At 40.8% G+C, this 13874-nt stretch overlaps 1 protein-coding gene across 1 annotated transcript in view; it reads left to right on the top strand.

Moving 5' to 3' along the window:
- Positions 1-4830: 4830 nt before the first annotated feature.
- The window catches only part of ARFGEF1 (ADP ribosylation factor guanine nucleotide exchange factor 1), a 162239-nt gene continuing 153195 nt past the window's right edge, over positions 4831-13874 (top strand). The window contains exons 1-2 of the mRNA XM_055546164.1: positions 4831-4941; positions 8079-8234. Coding sequence (XP_055402139.1) covers positions 8213-8234 — 22 coding nt within the window. The 5' untranslated portion in view covers positions 4831-4941; positions 8079-8212. The remainder of the gene's footprint in view (positions 4942-8078; positions 8235-13874) is intronic.

Here is a 13874-nt window from a genome sequence, read left to right as displayed (position 1 = left end):
CGCTGGTGGCTCAGCAGTAAAGAATCCTCCAGCCAATGCAGGAGACATGGTTTCCATCCCTGATCTGGGAAAACCCCGCATGCCTTGGAGCAGCTAAGCCCCTGTGTCACAACTATTGAGCCTGTGCCCTAGAACCCAGGAACCACAACTTTTGAGCCCCCGCACCACAACTACTGAAGGTGGAGCGCCCTAGAGCCCATTCTCTGCAACAAGAGAAGCCACAGCAATGAGAAGCCTGTGCACCACAACCAAAAAGTAGCCCCCGCTCGCTACAGCTAGAGAAAGCCCTGGCAGCAACAAAGACCCAGCACAGGCAAAAATTAAAAAACTACATGGCAGCTAAGCAGTTCAGGCTTTCACAATAACGGACATGGACATCTTTGCAAACATTTTATCCACGATGTATGCAAAGCACTTTGGAAACCTTAGACCATTATAAAAATACTAGTGGTTTCTATTAGGTTCTGAGATGAACAAAGTGTATAGCATTTCTGTAGCTAGGTAGTCTAGTGAGGCAATTTTGTTAAATGTGGTTATTTAAAATAAAATGTATAACAATGGAGAAGGCAATGGCACCCTACTCCAGTACTTTTGCCTGGAAAACGCCATGGACGGAGGAGCCTGGTAGGCTCCAGTCCATGGGGTCCCTCAGAGTCGGACAGGACTGAGTGACTTCACTTTCACTTTTCACTTTCATATGTTGGAGAAGGAAATGGCAACCCACTCTAGTGTTCTTGCCTGGAGAATCCCAAGGACGGGGGAGCCTGGTGAGCTGCCGTCTATGGGGTCACATAGAGTCGGACACGACTGAAGCAACTTAGCAGTAGTATAATAAATGTCATGGCTATGATTAATTTGCATTTCACTGAAATCAGAATTCATCATTAGGATCATATGAGCTGAAAGGTACCTTTACCAATAGCACAGGGTTTTGCTAAAAAAAAAAAAAGAGAGAGAGAGAGACAGAAGAACAAAAAAGCAAGCTGTTTTCAAAGAGTTTGACAGCCCACATTAAAAAATTACAATAAAGCAACAGTGGTGTTGTAAACAACTGTTTGTCACAGAGATAAGTACCAAGGACCACTACTTGCCAACACCTTGGCCCAATGGAGGGGCGTCTCTATGGCTACTGCATTTGAAAATATTAAAGCTGCTTAGCTTCAAAAAATAGCATTTATTCATACTTTTCCTTTAGCACAATTAGTAAGGTGACTAACACTGGCTTAGTTTGTATATCTTCCACATGGTTTATTTTAAACTGTTATGGACATGGCACATCAGAGAACCTAGGAAGTCCAAGTTATCTTATACAACAGTTACAGAATATCATTTCAAAAAGATAGTAATGGACAATTAGGGGGAGCGGGGAACCTTCAATTTTTGTGAGCATACAGGGCAAAAACCTGATGAAATTTGCAGCAATGCACTATTGTAAAGCTTAACAGAGGATCCCCTGCAATTAGCAAAGGAATATCATAAAGACCAAGACTGTAGAGAACTTAAACACACTGCTACCATTAGAAAATCATAAATCCTGGAAAAAAAAAAAAAAGAAAATCATAAATTCTGACCCATTGGCATTTAGTCTGATGTGCTACGTTATTGAACAGCTAATATTTGAGGGACTTCAAACTTCACCCAATGGTAAACAACGGTAAACACTTTGAACAGAAAGAATGAAGCGGAAGTCTAAAGTTATGCAGCGTTTTCAGAAAAACAGGGGTAGAACTCATAAAAGGTCTCAGCAACTCAGATATAGTCCACTGAGCCTAGGTTTCCCATTCTTCAAATTATTTTTCTTGTTACTTTTAAGTGGAAAATAGAAATATTTTCTAATCTCAGTTCAAAAAATTAAACAAGGCAAACCACTCAGAAGCACTCCCTAAAGTCAGCACTCAAGTGGGAAAGAATTTAATATTGGATCTGAGGAAGTGTTAACCAAAGTCAATGATACTTGCCGGGAAAAGACAAAATTCTGTGGACTTTAATTTTAAGGAATAATATCTCATGTGATCATACATTCAGTTTTCCATTATAATTTTTATGAAATAATATTTGAAATATGCTGCAAGGCATGCATGTTTTTCAAGATATTAAGTAAGCTGTTAATATAAAATTCTTGGTAAATGAAAATGCCACATTACTGTATTTCAATGTTTTCTCTGTTAGGCCATCTCCTAACGTTATGTCTCATGAACTTATTTTTATATACCTCTTTTATTACTCACACGGAAAAAATAGAAAATATAGACAAGCAAAAAAGAAAAAAATTGTATATTGTTACCATCCAGAGATAAGCAATATAAACATTTTTATTTATGTCCTTTCAGAGTAACTAAAGCTCAATACATTCATCATATTGTACGTTGATTTTTCCCCAATTACAATATGAAATCTTTCCATATCAGCAATATAGACACACCATCCTTTTTTTCCTTTTTTTAAAATTGAAGTATAGTTGATTTACACTATTAGTTTCAGGTGTACAACATAGTAATTCAACATTTTAACAGATTATAATCCATTTAAATTTATTATAAAATAATGGATATATCCTTGTTGCTTATTTTACTAATACATGGTATTAATAATTATAATTGTTGCTTATGTATTATTACTATGTACATGGTAGTTTGTATCTCTTAAGCACTGGTAACCACTAGTTTGTCCTCTATATCTGTGGGTCTGTTTCTGTTTTGTTATATTTGTTCATTTATTTTATTTTTTAGATTCCACATGAGTGATAACATACAGCATTCGTCTTTCTCTATACAAAAAAGTGTTTGTATTTCACTAAGCATTAATACCTTCTAGGTCTGTCCATGTTGTTGCAAATAGCAAAATCTCATTCTTTTTTACTGCTAAATAGTATTCCATTGTGTGTATGTATGTACATATGTGTGTATTTATATACACACACACACATATATATATATATGTAGCATTTTCTTTACCCATTTATCCATTGATGGACACTTAGATTGATTCCATATCTTGCCTATTGTAAATAATGCTGCTATGAACATTGGAGCCCATGTATCTTTTCAGATTAGTGCTTTCATTTTCTTTGGAAATATATCCAGGAGTGGAATTGCTGGATCATATGATATTTACATTTTTAGTTTTCTGAGAAACCATCATACCATTGTTTTATTAACCAATTCTGCATCAGTAGATGTTTGCTGCTGCTGCTGCTGCTAAGCTGCTTCAGTCGTGTCCGACTCTGTGCGACCCCATAGACGGAAGCCCACCAGGCTCCCCCGTCCCTGGGATTCTCCAGGCAAGAACACTGGAGTGGGTTGCCATTTCCTTCTCCAATGCATGAAAGTGAAAAGTGAAAAGGAAGTCGCTCAGTCGTGTCAGCGTGTCCGACTCTTAGAGACCCCATGGACTACAGCCTACCAGGCTCCTCCATCCATGGAATTTTCTAGGCAAGAGTACTGGAGTGGGGTGCCATTGCCTTCTCCCAGTAGATGTTTAGGTTGTTTATTATAAAACTGTGATAAGCAATCTATCCTCTATCCCATACCCAGAATGAATTTTTAAAACATAAACTAGGTAAGTTATTCCCCTACTGATCATTTCATTTTTCTGTTGGGAAAAAGACTAACTCCTTCCTTAGCCTATAAAACCCTACCTAAAATAGGACCCTGGCTCCTGGCCAAGAACCTCTTCCCCTTCCTCCTCTCACTTATTTACTCTGGCTTCACATTTCTCTGTGGTCAGACACGTCAACAGTATGGTTTCTGCATCAGGGCCTTTGAACACACTTTTTAACCAGACATTCTGTAGCAAGCTCCTCACCATCCAGGCCTCTGTGCCCTGTGGGTCCTTTCCTGACTACCCACCCAACCACCTCTTTTCAGTTATTTTACTTCATACTGCCTGATAATACCATATTTATTTGTTTTAATTTTCTGAATATTTTCTGTCACTCTCCCTAGGTTACATATAAGATGCTATATGTACTCTTAGTGGAATATCAGACTTCCCTGGTGGCTCAGATAATAAAGAATCCACCTGAAATGCAGGAGACCCAGATTCAATCCCTACGTTGGGAAAATCCCCTTGAGAAGGACCTAGCAACCTACTCCAGTATTTTTTCCTGGGAAATCCCATAAACAGAGGAGCCTGAGCCTGGTGGGCTACAATCCATAAGGTTGCAAACAGTCAGACTCGACTGAATGACTAAGCGCGTGCATGCACACACACGCATGCACACACATGCACGCGCACACACACACACACGTGTTTGAATTAATCAGTTAATTCAGGACAGAAACTCAACAAATACTGTTGTTCTTATTTTAATTGTCTCCTCAGAGGCAGCAACTGCAAAGAAAAACACACTGGTTTAGGAGTAAACCAGCCTTTTCTAATCCTGGGCAGATTAAGCGTGTCAGGAAAACCTTGCCTCACTCCTCACCCCTCTCTCCTTTCTGCCACTGCCACACCCTTCCAGATAATACTCAGAAATTTCCCTCTGTGGAAACCACTGTAGTGGTTACTAGATTATTCACATCATCATTTGTTTAAAACATTTCTCCTCCAGGAGACCAAAACTCTGTAATAAGACTATGTCGTATTCCCTGCTGAGTTCCCAGCTCCAGGAATAATGCCTGGCATGAAATAAGTACACAGAAATTTCTTTTACTTGTTGAATGAAAGAAAGATTAGTCTTCTTTTGACTGAAAACACTGGGGCTTAAAAATAAATTATAAAGCGTCGAAATTTTTACTTTCTTAAAGCTGCACCAGAACTCTTCTTAGGAAGGGAAACACCTTGGTAAGGAGGAGGAGGTGAACACCTGCGGTCTGTGGGAAGGTGCTGAGGCAACAGAAATGACTTAACAGGTTCTGAATGACACCGCAAGAGGAATTTGTTTTGCCTCAGAGTGGCAGGAGGAGCCCAGGTGATGAGAATGTGAAACCAGGGCACCAGGTAAGATGGAGAGTGTGAGAGAGAGTAAAATTTCCCTTGGAATTCTCTACTTCCATCTCTCTCTTAGATCTTCAGTAAGGTCCACTTACTATGCAAACTGGGGCTTCCCACGTCGTGCTAGTGGTAAAGCACTATTCTGTACATTTGTGTAATCTTAGAGCACTGCCTGATGCAGGAGACTCAGGAGACGCAGTTTCAATCCTTGGGTTGGGAATTTCCCCTAGATGAGGAAATGGCAAACTACTCCAGTATTCTTGCCTGGGAAATCCCGTAGACAGAGGAGCCTGAGCCTCGTGGCTACAGTCCATGGGGTTGCAAAGAGTCGAACATGACTGAACACATATGAACACACCGTGAAAATCACCTTGTGGGAGCTGTGTGTGGGTAAGAAAACTGGGAAAGAGCCTGAATGTGACATCTGAGTCAATGCATTGCTGAACAGAACCAAACACATGAGACACCAGAACAATCCATAAACTGAGGAAATAAAAGTTTGGAGCCAGAGGACTTTAAGACAGTTAACTGCCTAGGTATTTAAGGAAACCAGCCACAAGCCTTGGAATTGGAGAACTGATTTCATTCCACACAGACCTCAAGGGACAGGGACACCCCTGGATTAAAACAACCAGGGAGGGACTCCTCTTAACTTGTTACCCCAGTTCTGGTTTAGGTTGCAGCTCATCCTTTCAGCAATGTGGAATTTGGGGTCTGAAAGATTGAGGAAAATGGGGAAAGAAAAAAAAGGAATGAGAGACCCTTTTCTTTTATCATCAGATAAACTCAACCTCACTAACATGTCCCTTCCTCCTTGTCTTAGAAGACAGAACATAGCAATTTCGTGGTTGAACGTCTTTTGGGGAAAGGTACTCTATAAATAAGCAGCGTATCCTTTGCAGTTAAGTTACTCAAAGTAAATGCCACATGGTTTTCTTGATTTTACTTGATTACTCAAACAGATTTTTGCCACTTGGAAATTTCTTTGGAGTATGAATTGCATTACTGTTTTCAGCTCCCTACCTAGGGAATCTGTAAGGACAGTCCTATGAAGATCTTTGATGATGACTCATGAGTGACCTGCCAGGAGAAAAATATCTGATATCAAGAGTACTATTCTGTACATTTGTGTAATCTTAGATCACTGCAGGAGGAAGGAAACAGTTGCCCAGTCAGACATAAATTGTTAGAATAAATATATAAGCTGGGTCTCTTCATTTTCACAGAGCTCGATAGGCTGAAGCATGCTTTATACAAGGTTATGTTTCAAGTGTGGACACATAAGGGTTTCACGGCTGCCAATGGCTGCTGTTTTCATTGGAACAACCCTGATTCTTCCCAGAAAGAGAGTTTGCAAACTTTCTTGCCAAAATTCAGTCAACTCATAACTCAACACACACTAACACATTCACTCTACTTCCATTGGCCTCAGAATTCAGAACATGCAGGGCCAACTGGACTGACCGCTTACATCCAAAGTAGCTTTATTGATTATAACTAAAGTGTTGTTGTTTAAGATTTTCTTTTTTTTCTTTTTGATGTGGACCATTTTAAAGTCTTTATTGAATTTGTTACAATATTGCTTCTTCTTTTTTTTAATGTTTTGGTGTTTTGATCCCGAGGCATGTGGGATCTTAGCTCCCTCACCTGGGATCAAACCCACATCCCCTGAATTGTAAGGCAAAGTCTTAACCACTGGACCACCAGGGAAGTCCCAACTAAGGTGTTTTAAGGCAGGAAATTTGTGGTAATATGCTATGGCAGTAGGAAACTAGTACAATATGTAATTCTGGTTATCTTTCCTGGGGGGTTTTGAAAGAAAGGGAGTTTGATATTTCTCAGATTTTATATACAGACATACCTCATTTTATTGTGCTTCAGTTTATTATGCTTTGCAGATACGGCATGTTTTTATCTATTGAAGGTTTGTGGCAACCCTGCATTGTCCAACAATAGTTTGCAATTTTTGGCAAGAAAGTATTTTTAAATTAAAGTATGTCCACTATGTTTTTTAGACAGAATTCTAATTTACATTAGAATAATGTAATTATTACATTATATATTAAATTACATATTATAATGTAAATTTAACTTTTATATGCACTGGGAAACAAACAAAACAAATGTGTGACTTACTTTATTGCAATATTTGCTTTATTGTCTGGTCTAGAACTGAAACTGCAATATCTCCTACATATACCCATGATGTATATACATTACTTTTATTTATTTATTTATTTTTTACTGGAGTCCTTCTTTTTTAACTGGAGGATATTGCTTTACTATATTTTGTTGGTTTCTGCCATACATCAACAGGAATCAGCTACAGGTATACCCATATATGATGCATTACATTCATAATCAGAAAAATATCAGGTTTATTATTTTCTCCCAAAATACTAAAATGGTAATGAGAGCTGTGGTAGAAAGTTTTAAGCACTGAGGCTCAAACTGACAACACTCCAATCCTTAGAGTCTAGTGTCATTTATTGAGAAAAATCAACTTATGAAGATTCATGAAACGAAAAGTGGCAGAGTTTATTTTAATCAAGAGCTCATAAACAAATAAAACTCAATTTATTAGACATTTATCGAGGACCTGTTGGGTATCAGGCACTATCTGGATCCATCAGGTGTATCTTTTTAACAGACTTCTTTAAAGGACAGAATGTAACATTCTCTCTGCACAGGCCAGTGTGCAGCCGCTTTCTGACCTCTTTCCAGTGCCTGAGCTTTGTGCCCGGTGGCTGGTGGTGCTTCCAGCAGTCAGAGCTGCTGGGGGAGGAGGTTGTCAGTCATGGCCAGGGGTGGAGTCGATGCTCTTGGGACAGAGGAGGAGGTGATGGCACGGGGTGAAGGCACTGGCAGGAGAGGGGATAGCAGAGATGATGGACTATTTCATAATTCCTTAATTAGGACACTGAAAAGGCACCTCCAAGATAGCCTTGTTTGTGGCAACATGTTGATGTCCTTACTTTCCTTTGGTAATTTCTGGCCAGGTCAGGAGGACCAGAGGGAAGCTAATGAGATGGCTGAAGGGAGAGGCAGGGTAACTAGCTTTTTCTTCATTGTCTCTCAGCCCCACAGCACGTTACAAAAGCTTTGTCTAAGATAACTTTCCGTGTCCTGTCTTCTCTCTCCAGGCATCATCAACCTCTCAAGCCCTCACACCTGAGCCCCACACATTCAGTCCTCTGTCTCCAGGCTGTTCCTTCAGCTTGGAATATCCTTCTCCCTATTCAAAAATTATTTTATCCTTCGGAGCTGCTCAACTCCAATGCCAACGGCTTCTTGCAACAGTAAGTTAAACCGTGTGCCAAGGACTTTGATATCCAGTATATTATTGGATCCGTTCCATCTGAGTGTTGCTTTCTCATCTGACAGTGTGTTTATTCAAACCTGGGATCAGTCCACTATTGCCTGTGGCTGCATAAAATCTCCCTTCAGTGGGTTTCTCTTTCCTCTTTGTTCCCATAGCTCAAGGCATAAGTATTATCATTGATTTTACACTGCTTCATAATTAGCTACCATTTTACATATTTGCATTCTCCCTTTGGACCCCACTGGTGATACATGTGTACAAAGAAAACACAAATATATTTATAGATCAGGGGTTTCTTCTCCAGTTTCTTCTCCTAACCATGAACTTTGAGAGAGTCACAAGGTTTCAAAAAGGTTAGAATTTTCCCTCTGTGCTACCACTGCCAATTAATGTAGAAAGTTCATCAATGTGTCACACACTGGAGTCAGGAAATGGTACTAAAACGATTGCTTGCTGCTACTGTTTCGTGTAAAGCCTTGAGTTAGTAAGACCTGCTGCTTAATGAAGTGGAGAAATGAACCTTGGAGAAATGGCTCTAGGATTTCAAGGTGGAGTCAGAGATAACATCACTGGAGGAAGTATAGGGAATTCAGTCAGTTAAGTTCAGTCCCTCAGTCGTGTCCAATTTTTTGTGACCCCATGAATCGCAGCACACCAGGCCTCCCTGTCCATCACCAACTCCCGGAGTTCACTCAAACTCATGTCCATCGAGTCGGTGATGCCATCCAGCCATCTCATCCTCTGTCAACCCCTTCTCCTTCTGCCCCCATCCCTCCCAGCATCAGGGTCTTTTCCAATGAGTCAACTCTTCACATGAGGTGGCCAAAGTATTGGAGTTTCAGCTTTAGTATCAGTCCTTCCAATGAACAGCCAGTACTGATCTCCTTGCAGTTCAAGGAACTCTCAAGAGTCTTCTCCAGCACGACAGTTCAAAAGCATCAATTCTTTGGTGCTCAGCTTTCTTCACAGTCCAACTCTCACATCCATACACGACCACTGGAAAAACCTTGACTAGATGGTCCTTTGTTAGCAAAGTAATATCTCTGCTTTTTAATACGCTATCTAGGTTGGTCATAACTTTCCTTCCAAGGAGTAAGCGTCTTTTGATTTCATGGCTGCAATCACCATCTGCAGTGATTTGGGAGCCCAAAAAAATAAAGTCTGACACTGTTTCCACTGTTTCCCCATCTATTTCCCATGAAGTGATGGGACCAGATGCCATGATCTTAGTTTTCTTAATGTTGAGCTTTAAGCCAACTTTTTCACTCTCCTCTTTCACTTTCATCAAGAGGCTTTTTAGTTCCCCTTCACTCTCTGCCATAAGGGTGGTGTCATCTGCATATCTGAGGTTATTGATATTTCTCCCGACAATCTTGATTCCAGCTTGTGCTTCCTCCAGTCCAGCGTTTCTCATGATGTACTCTGCATATGAGTTAAATAAGCAGGGTGACAATATACAGCCTTGATGTACTCCTTTTCCTATTTGTAACCAGTCTGTTGTTCCATGTCCAGTTCTAACTGTTGCTTCCTGACCTGTATACAGATTTCTCAAGAGGCAGGTCAGGTGGTCTGGTATCACCATCTCTTGAAGAATTTTCCACAGTTTATTGTGATCCACACAGTCAAAGGCTTTGGCATAGTCAATAAAGCCAAAATAGATGTTTTTCTGGAACTCTCTTGCTTTTTCCATGATCTAGCAGATGTTGGCAATTTGATCTCTGGTTCCTCTCCCTTTTCTAAATCCAGCTTGAACATCTGGAAGTTCACGGTTCACATATTGCTGAAGCCTACTTGGAGAATTTTGAGCATTACTTTTCTAGCATGTGAGATGAGTGCAATTGTGTGGTAGTTTGAGCATTCTTTGGCATCGCCTTTCTTTGGGATTGGAATGAAAACTGACCTTTTCCAGTCCTGTGGCCACTGCTGAATTTTCCAAATTTGCTGGCATATTGAGTGCAGCACTTTCACAGTATCACCTTTCAGGATTTGAAATAGCTCAACTGGAACTCCATCACCTCCACTAGCTTTGTCCGTAGTGATGCTTCCTAAGGCCCACTTGACTTCACATTCCAGGATGTCTGGCTCTCGGTCACTGATCACACCATCGTGATTATCTGGGTCATGAAGATCTTTTTTGTACAGTTCTTCTGTGTATTCTTGCCACCTCTTCTTAATATCTTCTGCTTCTGTTAGGTCCATACCATTTCTGTCCTTTATCGAGCCCATCTTTGCACGAAGTGTTCCCTTGGTATCTCTAATTTTCTTGAAGAGACCTCTAGTATTTCCTATTCTGTTGTTTTCCTCTATTTCTTTGCATTGATCACTGAGGAAGCCTTTCTTATCTCTCCTTGCCATTCTTTGGAACTCTGCATTCAGATGCTTATATCTTTCCTTTTCTCCTTTTTTTTTTGGCTTCTCTTCTTTTCACAGCTATTTGTAAGGCCTCCCCAGACAGCCATTTTGCTTATTTGCATTTCTTTTCCATGGGGATGGTCTTGATCCCTGTCTCCTGTACAGTGTCACGAACCTCCGACCATAGGTCATCAGGCATTCTGTCTATCAGATCTAGTCCCTTAATTCTATTTCTCGCTTCCACTGTACAGTCATAAGGGATTTGATTTAGAGCAATCCTGAATGGTCTAGTGGTTTTCCCCACTTTCTTCAATTTAAGTCTGAATTTGGCAATAAGGAGTTCATGATCTGAGCCACAGTCAGCTGCCGGTCTTGTGTTTGTTGACTGTATAGAGCTTCTCCATCTTTGGCTGCAAAGGATATAATCAATCTGATTTCAGTGTTGACCATCTGGTGATGTCCATGTATAGAGTCTTCTCTTGTGTTGTTGGAAGAGGGTGTTTGCTATGACCAGTGGCGTTCTCTTGGCAAAACTCTATTAGCCTTTGCCCTGCTTCATTCCATACTCCAAGGCCAAATTTGCCTGTTACTCCAGCTGTTTCTTGATTTCCTACTTTTGCACTCCAGTCCCCTATAATGCAAAGGATATCTTTTTGGTGTGTTAGTTCTAAAAGGTCTTGTAGGTCTTCATAGAACCGTTCAACTTCAGCTACTTCAGTGTTACTGGTTGGGGCATAGGCTTGGATTACCGTGATATTGAATGGTTTGCCTTGGAAACGAATAGAGATCATTCTGTCATTTTTGAGATTGCATCCAAGTACTCTATTTCGGACTCTTGTTGACCATGATGGCTACTCCATTTCTTCTAAGAAATTCCTGCCCAGAGTAGCAGATATAATGGTCATCTGAGTTAAATTCACCCATTCCAGTCCATTTTAGTTCACTGATTCCTAGAATGTCGATGTTCATTCTTGCCATCTCCTGTTTGACCACTTCCAATTTGCCTTGTTTCATGGACTTGTCATTCCAGGTTCCTATGCAATATTGCTCTTTACAGCATCGGACCTTGCTTCTGTCACCCAGTCACATCCACAGCTGGGTATTGTTTTTGCTTTGGCTCCATCCCTTCATTCTTTCTGGAGTTATTTCTCCACTGATCTCCAGTAGCATATTGGGCACCTACCCACCTGGGGAGTTCCTCTTTCAGTATCCTATCATTTTGCCTTTTCATACTGTTCATGGGGTTCTCAAGGCAAGAACACTGAAGTGGCTTGCCATTCCCTTCTCCAGGGGACCACATTGTGTCAGACCTCTCCACCATACCCGCCTGTCTTGGGTGGCCCCACAGGGCATGGCTTAGTTTCATTGAGTTAGTCAAGGCTGTGGTCCTAGTGTGATCAGATTGACTAGTTTTCTGTGAATATGCTTTCAATGTGTCTGTCCTCTGATGCTCTCTCGCAACACCTACAGTCTTACTTGGGTTTCTCTTACCTTGGACGTGGGGTATCCCTTCACGGCTGCTCCAGCAAAGCACAGCTGCTGCTCCTTACCTTGAACGAGGGGTATCTCCTCAGGGCCACCCCTCCTGACCTTGAACGTGGAGTAGCTCCTCCCGGCCCTCCTGCGCCCGCACAGCCATGGCCGCCACTCCTTTGGACATGGGGTAGCTCCTCTCGGCTGCCCTCCCTGACCTCGGGCGTGGGGTAGCTCCTCTCGGCCACGCTTCTGCGCGGTCCGTCGCAGCATAATTAACTTCAATAACCAAGCAGAGACCACTCCCACCCCTACCAGCTGAACTTACTATTCTCTTATAAAACATGTTGGGGAAGAGGGGATTGGGGATGACAGATTCTGGGAGACTGGTTTAACCTGTTGGCTCTAATATTCAGAGAAATAAAAGCAATGGAAGTACAAACCAGATTTGAGACTCTGCATGCAGTTACTAAAGAGATTCTCTTTGTGACCCCATAGACTATAGCCCACCAGACTCCTCTGTCTATGGGATTTTCCAGGCAAGAATACCAGAGTGGGTTGTCATTTCCTTCTCCAGTAGATCTTCCTGACCCAGGGATTGAACCCACATCTCCTGTGTCTCCAGAATTGGCAGGCAGATTCTTTACCACTGTGCCACCTGGGAAATTAAAGAGATTCAAAGCCAATTAAAAGCAGCACCGATATAAATGAAAACTATTAACATGTCAGTTTCACACAAACATTTTCCATCATTTGAAGAGCAAGGGGGTCTGATCATTCTTAGAAGAAACAATTTGTAGATGCCTTTCAGGAATGGCATCTCCCCAAATTATTTTGTTCATTTGCCGCTAAGTGAGGCAAGACCCTAGAAACAAGTACATATTTACAAAATAAAAATTCTAACATAAGCAACACAAAGAGATAGCTCTTTTGTCAAAATCTGTTTGTTTCCAAAGTTCAGGGTTAAATTCTATGCTTTGAACATTTTCTCTTCCTCTTTCTCTCTTTGTGTGTATGTGTGTAAAAGTAAATATTTTTTCATTTATTTTACCATATCATGTATTTTGCAAAACTACATAAATATTTAAATTAGAAATAAAAAAGAGAATATATTTCCCCAAAAATAAAGCTTCCTCATACCAGACTTTTTTTTTTTCCTAAAACAAGTGTTTCCAGAAACAGAGACTTCTTTTTGTGGAATGTGTTTTTCCACTTGCGAGAAGGAATGAATTAAAAGAGCCATAACTGTCTGTTGCTGGCTAGAGCAGAAAGTAGGAAAAAACAGTCATTTTGCTTTTTTCCCTCTACACTCTCTCAGTGACCTCCTCTTCTCCATCAGGAAGGCATGATTATCCTAGCATCCATGTCCCCTGATCTCTGTGGTCAGAAGGGGGAGGCTGACGAAGACCTGGTGCTGAATTCTCTGGAACAACACATACTTAATCTTCAACTATAAAAGCAGAAAGGAAAGGCAATCACATACGAATACTACCATCTTTCTTCCCCAGTCTTTCTCTCTGAAATATATAACCAGTTATACACATGTTAGCCCTGGGCACATTTTAGAATATGGAGGAATTTTTAAAGGAAAGGAAAATGAGAGTCCATTTTATGAACTCTAGATTCTACTCACCCTTGCCAATGGCCAATTTTGTCATTTAGCAATTGTGTTACAATTTCAAAAATGAATGGTTTCCAAGAGTGTTGGTGGACCAGGATCCTTCTAGCTTTCATTTTAGAAGGAAAAAGAAAAATGGAGAAAAGCAAGGGGAAGGAGTGGAACAGGAGTAGG

Source organism: Bubalus kerabau, chromosome 14 (genome assembly GCF_029407905.1).
Source record: "Bubalus kerabau isolate K-KA32 ecotype Philippines breed swamp buffalo chromosome 14, PCC_UOA_SB_1v2, whole genome shotgun sequence".
NCBI lineage: Eukaryota > Metazoa > Chordata > Mammalia > Artiodactyla > Bovidae > Bubalus > Bubalus kerabau.
This window is presented reverse-complemented; position numbering and strand designations above follow the sequence as displayed.